The sequence below is a fragment of the Drosophila pseudoobscura genome, chromosome 4 (assembly GCF_009870125.1).
Source record: "Drosophila pseudoobscura strain MV-25-SWS-2005 chromosome 4, UCI_Dpse_MV25, whole genome shotgun sequence".
Lineage (NCBI taxonomy): Eukaryota > Metazoa > Arthropoda > Insecta > Diptera > Drosophilidae > Drosophila > Drosophila pseudoobscura.
In genome coordinates, this window is record NC_046681.1 from 27,425,906 (window position 1) to 27,447,658 (window position 21,753).

At 43.8% G+C, this 21,753-nt stretch overlaps 2 protein-coding genes across 2 annotated transcripts; one reads left to right on the forward strand and one right to left on the reverse strand.

Annotated features, from left to right (window-relative positions):
* Nucleotides 1–9,330: 9,330 nt before the first annotated feature.
* Nucleotides 9,331–14,244, reverse strand: PolrMT (mitochondrial RNA polymerase). The gene is made up of 8 exons (XM_001356962.4): nucleotides 13,936–14,244; nucleotides 13,745–13,870; nucleotides 13,284–13,677; nucleotides 13,073–13,225; nucleotides 12,244–13,000; nucleotides 11,050–12,183; nucleotides 9,763–10,985; nucleotides 9,331–9,697 (listed from the first exon to the last, which is right to left on the reverse strand). The coding sequence occupies exons 1-8, from the start codon at nucleotides 14,108–14,110 to the stop codon at nucleotides 9,568–9,570; spliced, it is 4,092 nt and encodes a 1,363-aa protein (XP_001356998.3). The 5' UTR covers nucleotides 14,111–14,244; the 3' UTR covers nucleotides 9,331–9,567.
* A 3,347-nt stretch (nucleotides 14,245–17,591) lies between these two features.
* On the forward strand, nucleotides 17,592–21,746 carry LOC6903173 (uncharacterized). Its single transcript, XM_002132837.3, has 7 exons — nucleotides 17,592–18,821; nucleotides 18,881–19,353; nucleotides 19,421–19,615; nucleotides 20,300–20,439; nucleotides 20,497–21,007; nucleotides 21,072–21,488; nucleotides 21,551–21,746. Exons 1-7 carry the CDS (start codon nucleotides 17,624–17,626, stop codon nucleotides 21,671–21,673), a joined length of 3,057 nt encoding a protein of 1,018 aa, XP_002132873.2. The 5' UTR covers nucleotides 17,592–17,623; the 3' UTR covers nucleotides 21,674–21,746.
* The last annotated feature ends 7 nt before the right edge of the window (nucleotides 21,747–21,753 follow it).

Sequence of the window (21,753 nt, forward strand, 5' to 3'; positions counted from 1 at the left end):
AGAGGTGAGACGAGTAACTGAATGACTGAGGTCGACTTTCTGATTGAATAGATAAATGAAGGAGAGGATAGCATGGAAAATTGATTGCTCTGTGAAGGAATGTAAATGGTTTCCCAATAGAAAAGAAAAGTACATACATATACTTATACCAGTTTATATACTTATGGTATATACTGTGAACAAATGAATAGACATGAATGGAAAGAAACCTGAACACAACAAAATAACAAAAAACAAAATTCAAAATAAACTGATAACAAAAATTGTTTACCCAACAGAGAGCACAAGGTCGACATCAAGTCTGTGTGAATGTAACAGGTAGAAGGATGTAAATACATACATATAGAGGGGGAAACTGCCCTATCTCCCTCTCTCTCTCTCTCTCCTTTAGTGAGCGAACTTTGTTGGACTCTATTGAATTACTTATCAAATGGCGGAAAGTTTCCTCTGAACTTGCCAAGGACACTAAAGGTTGTCAACGGAGTGAGAAATAGTTAGTGAAACTTTGAAAGACTAAAAGAATTTGCATATTCGATCACAATTAAATAAGGCTTAGGACTGGAGCAGTCCCAAGTTCCAACCAGAGACTTAGCTGTTAATCTACTTTAAGTTGGAGTCTGTAATTAATTTTTGGGATTAACGATTAACGAACGAATCCAACAAGATAACGAATATGTGCGTGTGAGCATGTGCAGCGTCGGTATTGCCTGCATCTCAATCACAAGGATAATGCTTTCTCTTACAAGGATTCGAGTGCGTGCCAAATATTGAATATTTCTTGTATCGAAGCTTTTATGAAACTGTGGCCCCGTGATATGCTCGTGCATTTAGCTACCGTTTTTCTTTTTGTAAGCTTTCCCCTTCAGTCTATAATTTTTCTTTGTTTGCTGTTGTGTGTTACATAGTCGGAAATGATGTGAATAAACCCTTGTCCAATTGCCCATGGCACAGCGACAATTCTTTTTGATGAATATACCAGACGGAGTGGAAGTGGGCGATGAAATCCCATGATAATGATTAATCATCATGGCAACGGCAACAGCCACGGCCACGGCACCGTCTCCGGCTACGGCTACGGTGCAGTGTCCGCTCTGGAGAATCGCATTAATTTCCCATCCCCATCTCCATTGCTGGCCAATTACCGGGCAAATGCTATTAGCCACAGTCCCACAACAGGCCAATTACAAGACCAACTTCAATGGCCAAAGCGAAAAAATAATCAAGACACAGAAGAGACCCAAGAGCTGCCAAAAAAACAACAAGAAACACAAATTGTTCCACCTGAACTGAATCGAGTTACGTGAACATTGTTGTCATTGTTGTTGCTTCGCTTTATTCTATGATTTGGACAAATCATTTTTTAAAGGCCAACAAGCAATTTTAGCCATTCTGCCACTCTGCCACTCTGCCAGTCTGTCCACTTGAGCTTAGGAGGGGCTCTGGCTTTGGCCATCTTTGCTGCCAGCTCGGCTGTGGCTTCTGTTTCCCAAGCCCGCTTCTGCATGAGGGGCCAGGGGGTGGTCGGTTTTTATGGCAAGTCAAAAACCTATTAATGTCCAGAGCTCAGCAGCACGTTCAACTTGTTACAATTTTTATTTTCCTCTTTTTTCGTACGTTTCGTTTCGTTTCCCTTTGTGTTTTTTGTCTCGAGATGGAGATGGAAGACTTTATGATACAGATTAATATCCAAATCCATATGCATTTTCATATACTCTAACCTCTGTGTGACCCCGACAGACTCCATCGGATGGTGGTGTCGGTGGTGACCATGTAAACATTTCTGTAAACATGTGTCAAAAGAACGTTATTCCGAAATGACCCTGAACGAAAGTCGCGAAGCGAAGAAGCGTAGCATCAAAATGCAAATGACGCGTGTGGCATGGCAAAAAGAGAGCTTAACTTCACCAGAAAACACACACAAAACGGAAAAACATATGCATACAGTGCATGTCACTAGCTTTGGTAAATGGTACTGGCTTAACGAGGAATGGAACGGCCCCAGCACCGCAGCATCTCCATGGAGGGGTGCATAAAAAATCCATTCAAAGTTGGTCCCTTCGCTGCATCAAACGCTGCATCAAATGTCCAATTTCTTTTCATGGAATATTCCATTCAAAACCATGGACAAAGCTTCCCATGTCGAAAATCAGCTTATTCTTATATAAACGTCAAATAACAAACGCAAACGGGAATGACTTGCTATAATGCTGGAGGGGGAGCCAGGCAATAAATCATGTTCCACAAACGCCACCACACGGAATGCTGCACAAGGAGCTGTAGTCTGGGAATAAATTTCAGGATCTGTGACCCTACTAGAGAGAGTCCCAGATAGTCCTTAAAGTCAAGGCATATAATCCTCCCTGCCAGGATAACAAACTTGCATGTTCCGAACCGTAGAACCCTAGGGCTCCTCGTAGCATGTGTGATTTCGAATTTTAACTAGGAAAAACCCATAAAATCCAAACAAAAGCCTTTCCCAAAGAGTAATTCACGAACTCTCACCAATGATCTGTTCTCAGACCGTGCTCTCCCTAAGAACTATTCTCTTCCGAAGAAGGGTTTGGATTGTTCCAATTAAAAGGCCACAAATTTTATCGAATAAACGTTCAAAGTGTATTCCCTGTTCGCTATCCAAAAAATCTTAATTTTAGTTATTTCCTGTTCGTTTTTATTTGTTTTCTACTAGTATTTCCGCCAGCTTGGTTTTCTTTTGGCTTTGCATTAGCTTCTGTTTTTGAGTGTCTCTGTCTCTGTCTCTGTCTCTGCCTCTCTTTCACTGTTTGTTCGTTCTTGGGTCGTTACCTCTACCTCTCCCTTCCCGCTTGTGCCACGCCCCTTATCCTATCAGCACACACACGTGTATTGAGCCGCCTTTGGCGCATTGTTTGACATGAGTTTAATATTTCAAAAAACGATAAAATTTGAGGAGGGTTTCTGGCCTCAGCCCCGCCAGCCCCCTGCCACAAGATACACGTATGTACATTTTGGCACTGTGTCGCAACTTTAATCGATACGCGGAGGGAGTATCATCAAGAACAACTGCATGAGAATGGGAATGGGAACGGGAACGAGAGCGAGACCAAGAACTGCCTTCAAATTCGTTTTCATAGATTGGTTTCGTTGGCTGTCATGTTGAATTTTGATTCTCCAAACAAGTTACAATCTGTCATACCTGCATGGATGAATGGGTGGATGGATGGGTGGATGGATGTATGGATGTAGCTGTTTGTATGCCCAGAACCTCCATCACAATCAATTTCAATTAGGGTAAGTGGGCCAGGTGCCCCTGCCACAGGCACAGCCATCTACAGTGGCAGAACCAACCACAGTCACACGCAGTGCAGGGCGTAATTAAGCTGCGTGTCATTATGCATAGCTCTGGCCAGGATCATTTGGGGCTTAATTCAATCAAGCGACCCGTCCACAGTGTCGCCGCGGCAAAGCGTCACCAAATGGTCCGCCCCGGGACCCAGCACCCAGCACCTAGGCCCAGGCCCAGGCCGCTGCTCGTTGCTCGTACTGCTGTTTGCTTTCGGGCCAGGCCAGCATGGAAATAATCACCGGAAATCTCTGAGCGGAAACGGTCGTAATAATGGCACCCGAAATGGACGACAGCTCCGCATTTAGCCAAACAAAGTGAAGTGTTGCTCGGGGGACCTAGCCCTGGCCCTGGCCCTGAATCAAGAACTAGAGGGGTCTAGAGGGGACTCCCTACCTCCCCTGCCTCCTCCGGGTCCCCGGAATCGGTGCAAAGTGTTGTTGTGCATGCTAACGGTACATTAATTCGTATTCATAAATAACGGCAACGGTGGTGGAGCCAGCCGCTCTGCCGCTCCGCCGCTCTACCGCCTGGCAAAGTGGAAATCAATGCAGTCACAGCCTGAGCACGGACGAGGGAGAGGGAGGGAGACAACTCCTAAGCCTCCTCCGCCACTCCGAGTGTTTGCTTTTGATCTCAAGAGTCCCACTAGAGTGAGCAGGAGAGCAGAGCATTCCGAGTCTCAGTCGAAGATTTTTTGTTTTTATCGGAGGACTAATTACAGTGGAACATCCCTTGCTGGAACTTTCTTTGACTGGCTTCTACTTGAAATAACAATTTCAGTTTCTTCTATAATTTCATATTCATTTTAAAAAGGTGAAATCTTCAGATACCTCTACAGATTTGAAAATATGTATTTATAATTTGTATTGGGTATCTTAGAGGTACATATATTTGATCAAAAAAATATGCAAAAGCTTACATATGTATATAAAGGACCCTAAGATATTCAAACGATACAACGGCCTAGGAGTCAGGTTGAAGACGATTTTTGACTTGAATAAAGTATCCTCAATAAATTTTGAGCACAAAAAAACATTCGTGTCGTACTAAAGGTCTTTGAAATGTTGCAGGTCCAGTACAAATATTAGATAGTTGATACTCGAAAATCTAAAGGATTGAAATATTTCGAGTATCACTTAAATATTTTGACTAATACTTAGCATGTCCTTAAAAAATCAAATTTGTAAGACTCTTCTTTTTTTCCTCTTCTATATTTCCCATTATTGTTAATATTATATTTCTTAGTTTTCAGTTAATTGTTAATCAATTAAATAAATATAAATAATTATTTTAAATGAAATACATACAAGCAGTTTTTATGGCTTTTATTCTACCTGAAAGAAAGTCTTTATTTCTGCCACAATCCAGTCCGAGTTAAAGAAGTTCGTCTGTACTTGCTTTTCGGTGGAAACTAATTACTTAGGTCAGCTCAGGTGGCGTCCGAGTGACAAACGGTTGGGGGAAAGCACTGTGAGTGGGAGTGCCATAAATACTTCAGTGGCAATTTCTGGCCCCCTCCCCCGAAGAGTGAGCTGCCAAAACAGCATAATCTGTGCCTGCACTCGCACTGGCACTCGCACTTGACTGGATTTCCACCTTTCCACCCCGCCAGATAATGGCCACAACTCACGCCAGGTGGCTGCCGAGAGTGGTTCGGGTTCAGTGACAGAATTCGGCTGACTGACTTCTTATCTTTTGGGCCACAATGCAAAATGCGGACACACAATCGTTGTAGGTTCTGGAAATCCGTAATTCCCTCATAATGACATTGAAATGGAAATTATCTGGAATTCTGCCTGTCCATTAAATGTGCAATAAATAAATAAAGGAAAGCAATGGAAAGATTTCCATTGTGTGCCGTGCTGAATCATCGAATCGTTTCGAGCGGCTTCAGAAATAACTGAAACCTACATATGGGTTATGATAAATGATGATAACAGCCAAGAAGAGCCAAGCAGAAAAGGCTCTTGAGTGAATCTGTGACTGGCAGTAGGCAATTGATGGAAATGTGAGAGTACGTGCACGTTTACGTGTAATCTTCAATAACTTTAATTAAAGGGAATTTTCCTCTCGTAGGAAATTCTATTCATATTTAAATATGTGTGTTTGATGTGTTGTGATGGGTTTTGATGGAATTCTTAAGAGGTTTCTTTGTAAACATAGAGCTCAATTCTGAGAATCACCAACGAGAAAACAAAGGAAGCGGCAGATACCATTAGATATACAATACTCGTATGGAGTGTGTATGTCTTCCTGCGGTGTTCCTTTGTGTGGTTTTTAATAGGGAGAAGGAGAACCTTATATAACTAGTTATATGATAGGCGATATTCATTCTTTTGTGACTAGATGAAACCAAGACCTAATACAAATGGTTGCCCTGTAATTTCTCAGTATTGAAATAAATAAAACAATTAGTTGAGCCGCAAACAAAGCAATCTGAATCTGAATAAATAAAATACAACAATTTCTTGGGTATTTCACAACAGACCCTGCCACACATAACATTTATTTAGGTATCACCCACATCATGACTTAGCCATTACATACTGAAGCTTGCCACAGCACATCAGCGTGCCGCACGCTCGTGTGGCAACAACGAGCAAGTATATAAATTTAAATGGCCATTTCCAGTGTGGCAAAACGGATAATAACCCATTTGATGTACCGACACACTTTTTCCATTAAGCCCAAAACACAATGCGATGCTCACACACCGGAAAAATATGGGCCCCCGCCGCCACTCCCCCGGTAAGGGAGAAAGGGTAGGCGAAAGGGATTATATGAGCTTACTGTTATGGCACTCGCATATTACGCATACGCACGATAGTCCCACCTCCAAACTATTTATGGGCGATTTTAATTGAAATCGAAATCGGAATCGGACGCCGGAGGGGGAATGGGAATTGCAATATGTATTTTCCCTGCAATTTCCCTTCGAGATTCAATCAAAACTGTCTGCAGGCTGTCAATTATGACATTATCACGAAAACAGAAAACTATGTTTAAACTTTGTCCGGGTCCCGGGTATCCATCCCATCCCCCCTTTGCCCTCCCTCTCCCTCTCATCGTGGAGTAAAAACATTGTCCCAATTACAAATATACGAGAGTGTGTGCTGCTGCCTGCTGCTCTTTCTCTGCTTTGATTTTATCTGTAAATGCTCTCCGACACCCGCAGAGGCTGGAGTCGAGTCGAACTTTGGCTGTGGATACTGTTACTTCTGACGCCCTGCTCTGCTGCTGCTGCTGCCACTGTTACTTCTGCTCTGCTGCTCCACTGCTACACCGCACAAAAAATATGTACTCGGCTTCCATTTCTAAAGTATCATATTTTCCATATGGCGGGGCCAGTTAGTAAAACGAGTAATGGTGGGGGAAATACATACATACATATGTATATAATTAACTTTATCAGGATATCCAAGATTGTATGCGTTATATTTTCCATATGGCTTGGAAGTTAAGCGGAAAATGAGACAACGAATATCGATGATGGAAAAAACCATTACAGAATGAGAGCTTCCTAGTTTTTCTTATAAGTGATCGTGTGGCTTTCAGCTTCTGATGGAGCGGGATATTTGTTTATGAAAAAAAATAGTAGGAAATCCATATCCACCACTAAATCTAAATTGGTCCAGAAGAAGTATGCTACCCCATTATCTCAGTGTACTGCTACTGCTACTGCTACTTTTTCGCTGCTGCTTCTGCTGCTGGCGATACTGTTATTCTTGGCAATTTGCATGCACATGCACAAACAAGCATAGTTTATAATTCAATTAGTTTTAATGCGATACCCTCGGGGGGCCGATAAGGCTCACACTGTCACCCTGATAACGCCATTATTCGTTTATTCATTTATTCGTTTATGGAGGAGGGTCATTTATCAATTGCAATTCACAATTCACAATTCGCACCATTCACTTACATTTATGGCACACTTAAACGAAAGAAGACCCCGCAGAGCACAGCAGAAGGGTTCAAAGATACAGCGCAGAAGAACAGAAAAACAAAACAAAAAACAAAAGAGCAGAGCAGCAGCACCCACAGAACAGAAAACACACACAAAAACCGAAATTGCCTCAGAAATTGCCGAGCAAACAGAAAATACTTTTGTGGGATTCTCTTGGTGCGGGTGCGGGTGCGGGTGGTGGCAGTGGTGCTTCTTTCAGCGGATTTCAATTTCGAATTGGCTGCATTTTGCGGTTCTGTTACACACCTTCTTCACACCACACCATAATTCGCCTCCCCTCTCCTCCTCGCCCCACCTCGCCCCACAGACCGCATCATCTCACCCGCACATCTCGTGTCTGTTGTACGTGAATGATAGCAGGTGATAAAAAGATAATCAAGCAGCTGGCTTTATTGTTGTTCGGGCTTTACCTTTTTCTAGTCAGCGATCCACATGGAATTCTCTCGGACACTGATGCCAACAGATTTTTGGTTGTGCGAACACGATTTCGAATGCCGTTGCAGATGCAGATGCCGATGCCGAGTGCCGAATGCCGAATGCAGAATGCGCGTTGTTTGCGTGAGAAATTTTCAAACGGAAATGCCGCCGGTCACTCGAAACGTTCTCGACGCGCCGCCACATGAACTGAACACTGAGCCGAACTGAACGAACGCGAGCGAGCGAGCGAGCGGGCACACACGAGCCCCCAAATGAGAGCACCCCCGAAAGAAAGCCGACGACGACAACGACGCCGCCGGTCGCCGCACTATGGTCCGCACGACCAATTTGTTGGCCAAAACAAAATTTTTAAAAGTCAAAACTAAAACCTGGTTTTGAGTGACCATTAAAGCTGCGAACCAAAAATTTCCATAGATGGCGCCACATTCGCAAAATCAGCTGTGCAATCCAACTGTTATTATCGGCGTGCAACGCCGTTTTTTTAAATAAAATATGCTTCATAATTATTTTTCATTATTACATTATTAAAAAAAAGGGCAGTGCCACACCCATTTTTTTACTTAAATCTTATTATTGATTATAAATATCCAATACAAAAAACTAAATACAAAAATCTTGTTTCGTTCGGGAGTTATTAATTTTGGCCAACAAAAGTGGTCGTTCGGACCATAGTGCATGGTGCGCCGGCAGCAGCAGCAGCGGCAGTAGCCAGAGATGGCTGCTAGGAAGAAGGAAGAGTGAAAAGCGAGTGGTCACGGGCACCAAACAACAACAAGTTGTGCTCAAAGAGTGAATGAGATGAGTGAAAACGAAAGCAGTGGAAAGCGGTTCGGTTCGGCCGAGCTTCAATTGGGGATTGAGTTCATGGGGATTCCCCAGGAAAAGCCACATAAAAAGAAGGCCCTTAACCGAACAAATATGTAATATGTTAATTTACTGGTAGTGTATCCTCTTCACTCAAATACTAGGTACAATTACTAAAGGTGCTGCTTTTTTCACTCTTTCATTTTCAGCTCAATTTAGCACAAGAGGAACACCCATACAATTAACTATTACCAGATATATCTGCAATTTTAATTAAACAATCACACACACCCACCCACACACAGAACGCACAAATTGTTTCCAATACAACGCATAAAATGCTTCGATTCGAACGAATTGAAAAACATTGAGGTAACCAAACACACAACAATTAAAAAGTGCCATGGGAAATGAAATAAAATAAAATGGCATTGGATAAATACAGAATAATGTACACAGTTTGCTCGCAACGGGAGGTGCGGCGTGTAATTAAATTTCCAAATGAGATTTTGGTGAAATTTAATGAAAATCAAATAATTTGACTGATTTAAATAAAATAAATAGAAGAAAAACAAATTTATCCATGAAAATGGAAATTATTCCCGGAAACGTTAAGAAAATTCCTCTAGAATTTGGTAAATTTAATAAGATTTAATAATTAATACATCAATCTGTGTTCTGATCTATAGTGAAGCTTATTGGCCAGGAAATCCTGAATACTTTGGATATGTATTAGGGCTCTGAAGCTCAGTAGCTGCATAATTTTAGTAGTCCATTTCGCTAAAACACAAAAACACTGTTTTAAACAATTAAAAGGAATAATTTTAATAAGCAGTTTACAAAATCACATTTGGCATCGATCCACTCGACGATCTCGTTGGTTTTTTTTTTTTGTTTGTTTTTTGGTATCAAAGGCCGAATTGTTCAACAAATTAAATATGTAGTAATATTGCGTAGAGCTAATGAATAGAATTAAAATTAGGCACTGTTGTTGTTTGTTGTTTGTACGTGTAGCTTTAGTGGGAATAACCATATCCTAGCTGAAGAAGTAGATCGAGTCGAGTACATTGCGCAGTTCAAAGTCCCCCTTTTGGGGCAGTTGCTTGAGGGTGCGATTCAGCTGGCGCTTGGAGAGATCCTCCACGGAGCCATCGTTAGTGAAGTCGCTGTAAGAACAAGATAGTGTTTATTTAAGAACGAAAATAAAGCCAGATATAGTGAGGAAACCTACTTGTCTTTGAAGCTGTACGTGTTCCGCATAAAGTCCGAGAGTTGTTCGAGAATTGGCTGCGAGTGGAGTGCCACAAACTGCTCCCGGCAGCTGCGATTCAGCTCGGGCACAGTGCAGGCATGCGTCCAGAAGCAGTCGTGCACGGACACAAAGGTGATGCCCTTCCGCTCGCAGTGTAGCGAGGTGAGCATCATGTGGGACGAGTCCAGTGAGTGGATAAAGTTGGGCGGAAAGGCGTTCTTCTGCTTGAGGATGTTGGGCCGTTCGTACATGTCCATGGACATGTTGGCGTTGACGCGCAGTCCGGTACGTGAGGTGTGTTTTATCTCCTGCCGGTTGTACGGCTGCACCACGGGCAGACCCAGCGGGGTGATCCACTCCACGTTCTGGCTGCACACGCCCGAAATGAGACGCGCACACTCCGTGAACCAGTCTTGGATCTCTCGCGTCGATGTGAACATCTCACGTAGACTCTCGAACGTCTTGGTCGTTAAGTAAGTTGACGCCGGCCACACCCAGTCCTTGGGGAAGTCATCGATGTCCTTCAGCTGTCGCGCTATCTGCAGTCGGGCCCCGTAGCGGGTCACACCATAGACTGTAGTCATCACCGTCTGCTTGATAACCTTACGGCGCACGAATCCAGCCAGCGCCTCGGCCACATGCAGTCCGTTCTGGGCATCGGCTTTCCGACCACGCTCCACCAGCGTGGCCACTGCACTGTACACATCCTGCGGTATGGGCGACGGTGCCAGGTTGACGCTGTAGGCGCCCGCCTTGTCACGACCCAAAGCTGCATAATGTTGCAGCCCGTTGCAGGAGCCATCCTGATGAATGGGAAAACGACTCATATAGGCGGCTGGATCGGGGGAACGATGTACATTGGCTATCTCCATGCAGCAGCCCAACGTCTGCCACGGTGCGTCCGACTTGGCCCACCACATGCCACCGGTCAGAGGATTATCCGCCGAGTCCAGTATCTCCGGCATTATCTCCTCCGCATACAGCAGACGCTCGCGTACCGAGTCGCGCTTCTTGAGGCCCGTCAGATTGATGCAGTGCAGCTTGAGCCAACTGAATCCATCGACGCCCAGCGGCTGGGCCTGATCAAAGATGAGCATCGAACGAGCCAGATCCGAACCCAAATGGTTGAGATGCGGCGGCACAGGATAGACGCGTCCTCGGAAGTCCATGTTGTGCGGCAGCCAGAAGACCTTGTCGCGGTACTGCAAAGGGTATTCGGAGAAATATAGTCCCTGAACGATCTGGATGATATTTTAGATTACTTACATGTTGGGCCAGGGACAACCTGTAGAGGGCATCGCACCACAGACTGTACATCTCGGCCTTCTTCCGTCGATGGCCGAGCTTCTCGCGGAATTGCTTGGCGAGATCCGCATTGGAGACGCCACTGCCCTCGCTGTTTTTGAGGATGGTTGGCAGCGGCGGCAGGGAAGTGGGCGGCTGGGGCACGTCCAGCTTGGCATCGCCACCATTCTGGAATACCTCGATGATGACATCCAGCAGCTGGGTGTTCACGCGCCACGGAACGCTGGCCAGTTGGTTGAGCGAGTCCAATGCAGGGTAGAGATGCTGCGGATTCGAGGCCCGTATCCGCTCCCACTGCTGAATGGCCTGATGTGGCAGTCTAATCAACTCGGATTTGTTTAGCAGGTAACCACCATTGTGGGGCGTACTCCAGGGTTGCGGGGGACACAGCATCGGCACCAGATTGGAGTCAAAGGTGAGAGTCTGCTGGCGCGAGCCACGCAGTAATCTCGAGAGCACCGGGTGCGGCTTCACCTCCTCCTTGACGAGGCGACCCTGATTGCGGAACAATGTGTAGAAGGCGGGAAGCAGGTTCTGTGATGAGGTGGTCTTCGATTTACTCTTCTGACGCATTATGTGCGGATCGATCTTGATGTCGCGCATCAGAATGTTGTATAGGAATCGACCCACACCGGCCAGCACGTTCGACGGCCATGGCACCTCGGGCAGATCCATGCTGGGTCCGCTCTCCCTCTGCTCGTGCACCAGACGCTGCCACGCCTGTCTGGCATTGTCCTGGGTATTGCCACTGTCCCAGAGATCGCAATAGGAACTGTAAATCTCACCGACCTTCTCAAGCGTGCCATTGTGCTTCTTCTGTTCGATCTGATAGCGTTGCTGCACCTTCTCGCCAAGCTCCTTGTACAGCTGCCCCACCGTCGGACTAAACGTCTCCGAACCCTCGCCCAGCTTGTACAGCTCCTTGATGAGTATGTCGGCAAAATGTGCGGTGTCCAGGGACTTCAGATATGTGTAGTAGTTCATGTAGCCATGCGGCTTGAAGCGTACTTGGGCACGCAACGTGTTGAGGTCGCGTACAATAGCTGTCGAGATTTGTTTACGCCAACTCTGCTCCAGCTCCTTCAGTCGTTCGCGCTGGAAGGAAAATAAAAAAAATTGTAGCACAAATAAGAATAAATCTAATTCAGCACTTACGCATTTATCAGCATTGGCAAACTCTTTGGTTTTCTCGATCGATTTGATGGTGATGCAGCCGTCTAGTTCTACTTTCAGCTGATCGCGAGCGAGTTGCTCTAGTTTCGCTTTGCTATAACCCCTCTTCGAATTCATAATGGAGCAGTCTGCATCCGTTGTTCTCGCTTCAGTATCTGTGCCCACTGGAAGTACATGATCGTTCAGATGATTCAGAAGCTCGTTGTCATATCCCAGTAGCGGCGGCACATAGACAGGCGTGAAATTGGGACGAATCCGACGTAGTGCGTCCAGGGCAATGTCACGTTGATCGGCAACGAACTTAGACTTATCCATAATCTGGTTCAAAGTGAAGCCATCATCCTCCGCTTGGGATATGTACTGGGTCAGCTTCTGCTGGTTCTGTTCGTCTGGTTCTAAACGACCCAAACACTCGAAGATGGCCGCATAGGTTTGTTCGTTGAACGTCAAGCCATCCTCTTCGAGCAGCTTAAAGATATCTTCGAAGCGCTCGAAGGATCCCTTGCCCGCATACCCATGCAGCAAGATGTTGTAGAGATCAATCGTGAGGAGGCCTTCGGTTAGACGTGGACTCGAGCTCTTCTTGATCCGGCTGCGATACGCAATGATGGTGGACAGGGCTCGACTCAGCATATTGGCGGAGACACAGACATTCAAATAGGTATGCAAATTGATTTGCAAAGCTCGCTGCTTGCTCAGACGCTCCTGCTCCTCATTCACGTGAACCTTTGACTTGAATCTATCAAACGGAACGGAAAGGAAGGACTTGAAACAATCGTAGAGTGTAAGATTAGGAAGAAGACTGGTCTACCGCTTTTTGGACTTGGCTGTAACTGCGCTGGCGTTGGGCACAACGACAGCTGTGACAGCGGGTCTGCTTTTGTCTAAAGGATTGATGTAGGGTTCTATGGTCTCAAAGGGATCCACCACTTCCAGCTCGTCCGCGGGCTTGGGTGCACTGAGGCTGCAGAGAACAGAAATTGGTTAATTAATTTGTTTCATTACTTATTGACATGACTCACCCGAAATCGGCTTCCTGCTGCTCACTCCCCATACTCTCGATGATGTCGCGGAAGTTGTGAAAACTCTTGAGGATGTTTTGCACCTCTTCGGGTCTCGCGATGATTTGTTTTGTGTACTCGTCCTTGCCAAAGAAGAGCATAGGCCGGTCATCGTATATGCCAGACTCCAAAATGGACCCATCCAGTGCCTCCATGTCGATTTTCTGATACTCCACAGGCTGCCGCTGGGACATGTCCAGCTCCAGGCCGACTTTGCCCTTCTTCAAGCCGCGTTTTTCTTCCCGGGCCCGCTTCTCCAGTATTTGCATTTGGGTTTTCTGTATGAACTCGGCCAGCTTCTTCGACTTGAGGCGCTTAACGCGCGACTTTCGTTCGCTGGCGGTCTGCTCAGTGACTGCAAATCGAGAAACCAATTGCAATCATTCACTTTACTTTTGTGGACTTCTGTGGCAAGTACATACCCTCCAGCAGCTCCACATACTTGGCGTAGCGTGGCTTGCGCAAGCGCTTCTTCTTTCCATGGCTCTCGGCCTCCGTCTGTGTCGGTGCAGTGGTCTGTGGCCGGTGTGCGAATGGTGTTGCCGTAACTGAAATTCAAAGAACACGATGAACAATAATTGAGATTCTGTTTCATGCGTACGTCATTACTCACTTGCCGGCATTTGGCGGTATAGCATCTGATAGTACTGCTGATAATGTACGAAATTCTGCGATGCAAAGGTCCCGCCGCAATCGCAGCACGCCGTTGTCGTGCCGTTGGCCGTGGGTGGCGCTCGGAGCACCTTGTGCATGGCTGCGGCTCGATTTGAGCTCAGCAAACGATACATTTCGGATCTTTGCTGCTACGAGTGGAGCCTACACCAGTTGACACTCGCTAAACACATACAATTCATGCGGTTTTCCACAATTTTCACAAATTGCATAACACACACAGAAAACCAAATTGTTGTTGTTTTTGTTTGTTGTTGTTTTAAGCGCATGGCGCTTAGCAGGCAACCAGTGTGACCGCGGATAAAATATACCGGCTGACGCTGAGAAATATACCGAAATATACCGCCTCATCTTCAAAATATACCGTAAATATACTGACGAATTCAAGTTCTATTTTACATATTCCTCGTTTTCTTTCTTCCGTTGAATATTACTAACTATATAGAATATTTAGCCATGCCCACATAATTTGATACGATTAATGAATCAATTTTCTACAAGATTGGATAGTTTTTAGTCCTTGCTTTTATTGTATTTATTGTAAAAAAAGGGTTAAGCAAAAAAGTTCAACAAAAAAAAAAAGAGTCGCAATGTTGCTGGTAAGCCGTAGTATAGGCCTTTGCTTACCCTATTTTGTTAATTTTATATGAAGATGAAACGTGATTTATAAAGACCTTTTCTCAAATTGATATTCTTTAGACATATTCAAGTACATTATTAGTATCTTGTATATATTTATGTCGATCCTGATAACTACTGAGCCTTGGAAGACAAACGTATTCACAATTCTATAACGTCCATTTCCCCCAGGGTATGTGTGCTTGGAACTAGCAACATGTTTGTGTATGGAGTGAGACTCATTGTTGCAATAGCGAAACTGCGGCGAATCGGGTATTGCCTATATTTCAAGCTTTATAGATTTGCCAACTTTGCTTTATCCCATAGATAAATGCATTTTTTACAAGATTGCTTCCTTTAATTACCTTTATGTATTTTATTTTGACCAAAAAACGGTTTCCAAGTAAATGTTGCCGCAACTTTTGTGTATGGAATGCGCAACATTTGTGTATGGAATGGGACTCATTGTTGCTAAAGCGAACTGCGGCGAATTCAAATTCGATTCAAAAAAACGACCAATTCCTCATATTCTTTGTTCCATTGAATAATACTATCTATATGGAACATTTAGCCATGCCCACATAATTTTATACAATTGATGAATCAATTTTCTATTTAACTGGTGTATTCTTAGTACTTGCTTTTATTGCATTTTGCGTAAAAATAGGTTTTAGCGAAATAAGTCAAACAAAAAACAAGTAGCGAAATAGGTGAATCAAAACAAACGAAAAAGGAAATTCGTTCATATTGCTCAATTTTGATATTCCATTGAATAATGCTGACTAACTAAATCTCTCAGCAATGCCCACATAGTTTAATCCTATTGATGAATCAATTTTCTACAAGATTGGATAGTTTTCTATCCTTGCTTATATTGTATTTATTGTAAAAAAAGGTTTAAACGAAAAAGTTCAACAAAAAAACGATCGCCATATTGCGTGTAAGCCGTAGTATAGCCCTTTGTACACCCTATTTTGTTAATTTTATATGAAGATCAAACGTGATTTATAAAGACCTTTTCTCAAATTGATATTCTTTAGACATATTCAAGTACATTATTAGTATCTTGTATATATTTATAGCGATCCTGATACATACTGAGCCTTGGAAGACAAACGTATTCACAATTCTATAACATCCATTTCCCCCAGGGTATGTGTGCTTGGAACTAGCAACATGTTTGTGTATGGAATGAGACTCATTGTTGCAAAGGCTAAACTGCGGCGAATCGGGTATTGCCTACATTTCAAGCTATATAGATTTGCCCACTTAGCTTTATCCCATAGATAAAGGCATTTTCTACAAGATTGCTTCTTTTAATTACCTTAATGTATTTTATTTTGACCAAAAAACGGTTTTCAAGTAAATGTTGCCGCAACTTTTGTGTATGGAATGCGCAACATTTGTGTATGGAATGAGACTCATTGTTGCTAAAGCGAATTGGGGTGAAATGCGGCGAACTGCGGCGAATTGCGGCGAATTCAAATTCGATTTAAAAAAACGACCAATTCTTTGTTCCGTTGAATAATACTATCTATATGGATCATTTAGCCATGCCCACTCAATTTTGTACGTTTGATGAATCAATTCTTTACATGATTGGCCTATTCGAAATACTTGCATTTATTGGATTTCTATATAACATTGAAAATTAAATTAATATTAAATGTCAGCGATGTTTTTTGAACTAGAGGTGGAGGACTATCGATTGCACTGTCGATGTTTTTCGAAAACCTATCGTCTACTATCGATTGTGCCCACTATCGACAGCAGCGTGACCGTGGACTTATCGTTAAAATATATCGTCCCACAGAAATATTTCAAAATATACCATCTCATTTAAAAAATCTACGGTAAAATTCAAGTTCTATTTTACATATTCCTCGTTTTTGATATTCCGTGGAATATTACTAGCTAGATAGAATATTTAGCCATGCCCACATAATTTAATACGATTAATGAATCAATTTTCTACTTAGCTGGCCAGTTTTTAGTCCTTGCTTTTATTGTATTTTGACAAAACAAGGTTTAAGCAAAATAGTTCAACAAAAACGCTTGTATATGCCTTTGTACACCCTTTTTCCTCAATTCTATAACATCCATTTCCCCCAGGGTATCTTAGCAACATGTTGTTTATGGAATGGGACTCATTGTTGCTAAAGCGAACTGCGGCGAATTCAAATTCGATTCAAAAAAACGACCAATTCCTCATATTCTTTGTTCCGTTGAATAGTACTATCTATATGGAACATTTAGCCTTGCCTACTCAATTTTATACGATTGATGAATCAATTCTTTACATGATTAGCCTACTCAAAATACTTGCATTTATTGGGTTTTTATATAAAATTGAAAATGAAATTAATAAATGACAAAAATACCATTTAGCACTAAAAAACACCACATGGGAGCGCGGCGAAAATCAGTTTCTACAGTATGACCCTCAGAACAGCACCGAAATATACGGTCTTATTTGAAAAATATACCGAGTGGTGCGCGCCAAATCGAACTTTTTTGAATGTGAGCGACAAGGATTTAAATGTTGTCAACCGGGCCTTTATCTATGCCCACATAATTTTATACGATTAATGAATGTATTTTCCACTTGACTGGTTGATTTTAAACTCTTGCTTTTGTTGGATTTAGTCTAAAACAAGGTTTTAGCGGTCAAATGTGTTTTTTTTTGTTCCCTACATTTGCTCAATTTATTACATGGCAACTACACTGTAACTACACAGTTTCTACAAATTTACACGTAAGGGGGTGTGGCCACAGCTGCCAGGGTTGCGTAACATTGACTTTGCGCTATAAATGGCCGTTAGAAATAATCAAAAGTTACGCGGTTAAAAACCGAATGATGAATTCCATCACATTGGAATATTGGCAGTGCGATGGTTAAATCTACATCCAATTTAGTTATCCCCACTCTGGTCTTAAAACATTTGTCGATCTGATTGCTTGTAATTTCCCGTTAGAGTTTAAATATAAACCTAAACACAATTTGATCGACAATGCCAGCAAAACGTCAAAAGGGTACCCGTAACACCAGTGTTCAATCGTTGGAAGCTGCTGCCCCTGTCCATCCAGAGCCGCCGAATATTTTTTTGTATATACAACTGGCAAAAATCTGCCCGACCACCCTGCCGAAGACGATCCATCCATTGGAGATCCATTTAAGGCAGGGCGACAGTTTGATCATCAAGTGCGACGAGCACTACAACACCGAAGGGATTATCCGGCAGAATGAGTTCAATACGAAGCCCACATTCACGTTGGTCTTCCAGCAGGACAACCTGGACCGCATCAACCATGCAGCCAACAATCCGCTCCTTGTTATGTTCTACATGCGGCAGAGCGATATAACCAGCGATTATAACGGCGAGGAGGCGGAGGATGGTGAATTTATTGACGATCCACAGGTGCTTTCCGTGGCGAGCATTTTTGACGATGGTTATGATGAGCACAGGGAGATCGACTATCACCCGGGGAATGAGCAGCTGGTGCTGCTCAGCGCTGGCTATCTGGACGTGATCAAGCTGTTCGGTCATCATCGCAGCATGATCAGAGAGTGTCTCTACCTCTATCCCGTACCCGATGTGCCCCAAGAGCTCCGCACCACCGTCCACACGGATTGGGATCTATATACACTGCTGCCCATTGCCAAGGAGCTGACTTTCACCAACATGGCCTTCATCACCTTCGAGTCCATCTACAATCTAAAGGAAGAGTATCTGCTGAATGTGGACTCCATGATTGTGAAGATCAGCTTTCGCTCGAAGCTGCCCAACCAGGGCAACGAATTCCAGTTGATTCCACTGTGCGAGTTCTCGAACTTGGAACAGGACTGCATAAGCAAGCAGTTCATTCACCATGTCTTCGAGTACTTCCGCCAGACCATCCCGGAATACAAAACCACCGGCCTGAAGTCCACCATGGAGGTGGAGATGCACAAGCTTTTCTCGCAGCTCGCCCTCTCCGAAGGCCTGGAGGTAGAATTTGCTATGATTGACACTATCTTTGATGAGGCGATCATCTGCAATGGCTTTCATCGCTATATCCTCACCAAGGCGATGGCCGATGGTCTGTGCAATGCTATTGTATGCCAGCAGTATGACTTGGCAGTGGAAGTTTTCCAGTCGAGCTCCAGGAACTCCTACCATAAGGTGTTCCAGGGCATCCTGGATCCGGCTATAATGCTATATCCAGGAGGTAAGTACTTAAATTCTTAGCTAAGTTCGAATTGGCTAAAAAATTTGTTTCTTGTTTAGTGCAAACCATGCGCTTTGCCGTCGCGTTGGAATACGTGGGCAAGAGGAAGTCCCGAGCCAAGCGGCAGACGATCGTGAGCATCCTGAGTCAGCGGAGTGGCAAGAACGAGACTATGCTGCCGACGTTTGCCATCATTAAGCTCTGCCTGCTGGCTCCGATCGGCGCGATCTACCAGGAGCTAAAGGTATTCCGCGAGAGCTTCATTAGCCAGAACCGCCTGCTATTTTGCGATCAGCCCTACAAAGAGTCACTTGTAGCGGACTTGGCGGACACCCAGCGAGAGTCCTATGCTCGTTTCGACAAGTTCATGCGCGATACCATCAGCTTTATTCTCAGTAAGAGCGTGAAGGCCATCGAGGATCGGAAACCACACTTTTGCTGCGACATCCACAACCTGACGAACATCCTGCTGAAGCTCTTGGGCAGCGTGTTCAATACGCGCACCCCCACCAAAACAAGTGTGGAATTTAATGTCAGTAGAGTAGTCGTTGTAGAGAGTGGTTGTATTAGAGTGATTCAATTGGATCATATCTCCTTAGAACCTGTGCGCCGACGCCTATAATGAGCTGGAGCCCCGAATCTATAGAATATTGAACAGAGTCGAGGATGCGGGCTTCGATAATTTCGTTGTTCATCCCCAAATTCAAATGGATGAAATTATCGATTATATCAACGCCATCAAGCTGCTGTATGCTGTCAAGGATGATCGTATGGCCCAGTATGTGCTTGAGAAGGTTAGTTCTTTATTTATTACAGTGACCCGATTCTAATCACGTAGGGAGTGAGTGGATAGTATTTTTAGCATTTAACTGGTTTAAGACTCAGCCAAGAAAATGGTAAACAATTTAAGATACAGATTATAGCCCTGCATGAATCCGCAGTATTTATTAAATCTCAGCTGAAGCCGAAATTTTTCGGATCTGACTCAGTAAAAATGACGACAGCTCCTTTTTTCAGTAAAATTTGGGCGAAAGTTTTGATGAGATTCAAAATGACCGAACGAAACAAATACCGAATCGAAACATGGACAAATTAAGTGCACAAACAGTCGCGTCTGTTTGATATGAGATATGTAGACATATAAACAAATGTTCCTCCATTTACCTGTGTCTGTGCAACCACAATTTGTCACTCTTTTTTGTGAGAAAGAAAACGATCAAACGCTTCCTAAAATGCTTACAGTGATTCACGACACTTTGTCGCTAATTTGATTAGATTGAATGTTATGAATAACTGACTGACATTAACTTCCCGGTAGTGTATCAGTTATGAATGAACTGAATCGGAAGTAAGCCATCGGTCATGGTTAGGGAATATATGTAGCTGATTATTTTTTAAGGGGAAGTCAAAAACCACTTACTCATCAGATTTGAACCTCCCTTAACTTACTTCCTTTTTCGTATAATTACTTTTTTCAGGCTTGCACCGAAAAGTCATATGATGATCGATTGAATTTTTTTATGGTTATCGTGCATATGGAACGGTGCGAATATGCCGATGCAAAGGCATATTTTAACTCGCAGGAATATCGGGTGCCGGAAAACTATGAATACTTTGCGTAAGTTATCGTAAACAGTTTTTATCACACATGACTGATATCACGTACCATTCACAGAGACTGGATTAAGCTGTACCTAAAATACCTAGATACGCGGGACGATCCGGAAACAGCTGCGAATAGTACGGAGTGCCTGTTACGTAGCCTTTTTGAGTTCACGAAGGCAAATCCACTAATGCATGAAGGCTGGATCCTGCTATTCTGCTACTATATGAAGTTCAAATATGAGCCAGGATGTGCCTATGCCCGTTGGCAAGGCAACTTTGCCACTATGCAAATGAAGCAAGGCCGTCAGGGTGCTTCCACATCTCCGTACAGTTTGTGGGGCATATTTCTGACTATCCTTCCGGAATTCTCAACGATTCGCGGCACTGTATTCTTTGATGTTGTCAAAACATTCGTGCGCTTGGGCCTCTACGAGTTCGCCCAAGTGGTGTTCAGCGTTGTGGAAGATAAGTGCTCCGAAGCGAATCGATATATGATCAACACTCAGCTGAAGATTCTACTCAATCGATTGGAAGATAAGTTTGTGGTGCGGACCTTTAAATTCGGCAAAGATGATAGAGCGGTGAGTCTCTCTACACTCTCCCTATTTGAGGACATTTTCTGATATCCTGCTTTGTGCTTTTCAGGCCGCAATGAATGCCCAACTCAATGGGAATGTGGAGTACTATCGAGGCAATATGGCGAAGGCGGCCATCTTCTATGCTGCCACTTTGGAGCTTCCCGTAATCGACGAGAATGAGCGGGATTATTTCGTTGTTAGCAAAATGCGTTTGGGTTACATTGCCTACGAGAATGGGGACTACTACAAGGTCATTCAGGCCCTAAGCTATCCGTACATTGGCAAGCTGATTCCCATGGTCTCGAGCTATCTTATGGGCAAGGCCTTCTACAAGCTGGACAACCTCGATATGGCTCTGCAGTGCTTTGCCAACTGCACCCGATCACAGAATCATGTGCCCATCATTTGGGGTTTTCTTGCTCTGATTAATCTCCGCTTGGGGGAAAACTACAAGGCCTTGGAGTGCTGGAAGTATGCCAAGATTGTAGGTGCCAATCACAATATCCTTTCAAACCTTCCATTCACTTCATCTGTATTCTCCTGCAGGATCCCCTTTTGGAAATCGATGATGAGATGATCTTTGAGGAGCTGGCAGCCATCGACTGTGACACCGTTGATATGTACATCGATGTGCCGGGCTTCCACAGCGATGTATCATTTTTTGAGTAATTTCCTGACCTGGTTGCATGAGCGATTTTGTATATATTTTATTTCAGTGGAATGAGAACCCATAAATCTACAATTTTCTG

What these genes read in the sequence shown, in the direction of transcription:
- LOC6903173 (XM_002132837.3), top strand. Translation starts at nt 17,624, where the DNA reads ATGCCAGCAAAACGTCAAAAGGGTACCCGTAACACCAGTGTTCAATCG. An exon ending in AAACAAGTGTGGAATTTAAT is followed by an intron (nt 19,354 to 19,420) that starts GTCAGTAGAGTA and finishes ATATCTCCTTAG; the next exon opens with AACCTGTGCGCCGACGCCTA. An exon ending in GAAAACTATGAATACTTTGC is followed by an intron (nt 20,440 to 20,496) that starts GTAAGTTATCGT and finishes TACCATTCACAG; the next exon opens with AGACTGGATTAAGCTGTACC.
- PolrMT (XM_001356962.4), bottom strand. Translation starts at nt 14,110, where the DNA reads ATGTATCGTTTGCTGAGCTCAAATCGAGCCGCAGCCATGCACAAGGTG. An exon ending in GTATGTGGAGCTGCTGGAGG is followed by an intron (nt 13,678 to 13,744) that starts GTATGTACTTGC and finishes CTCGATTTGCAG; the next exon opens with TCACTGAGCAGACCGCCAGC. An exon ending in GGTTGTCCCTGGCCCAACAT is followed by an intron (nt 10,986 to 11,049) that starts GTAAGTAATCTA and finishes TACCCTTTGCAG; the next exon opens with TACCGCGACAAGGTCTTCTG.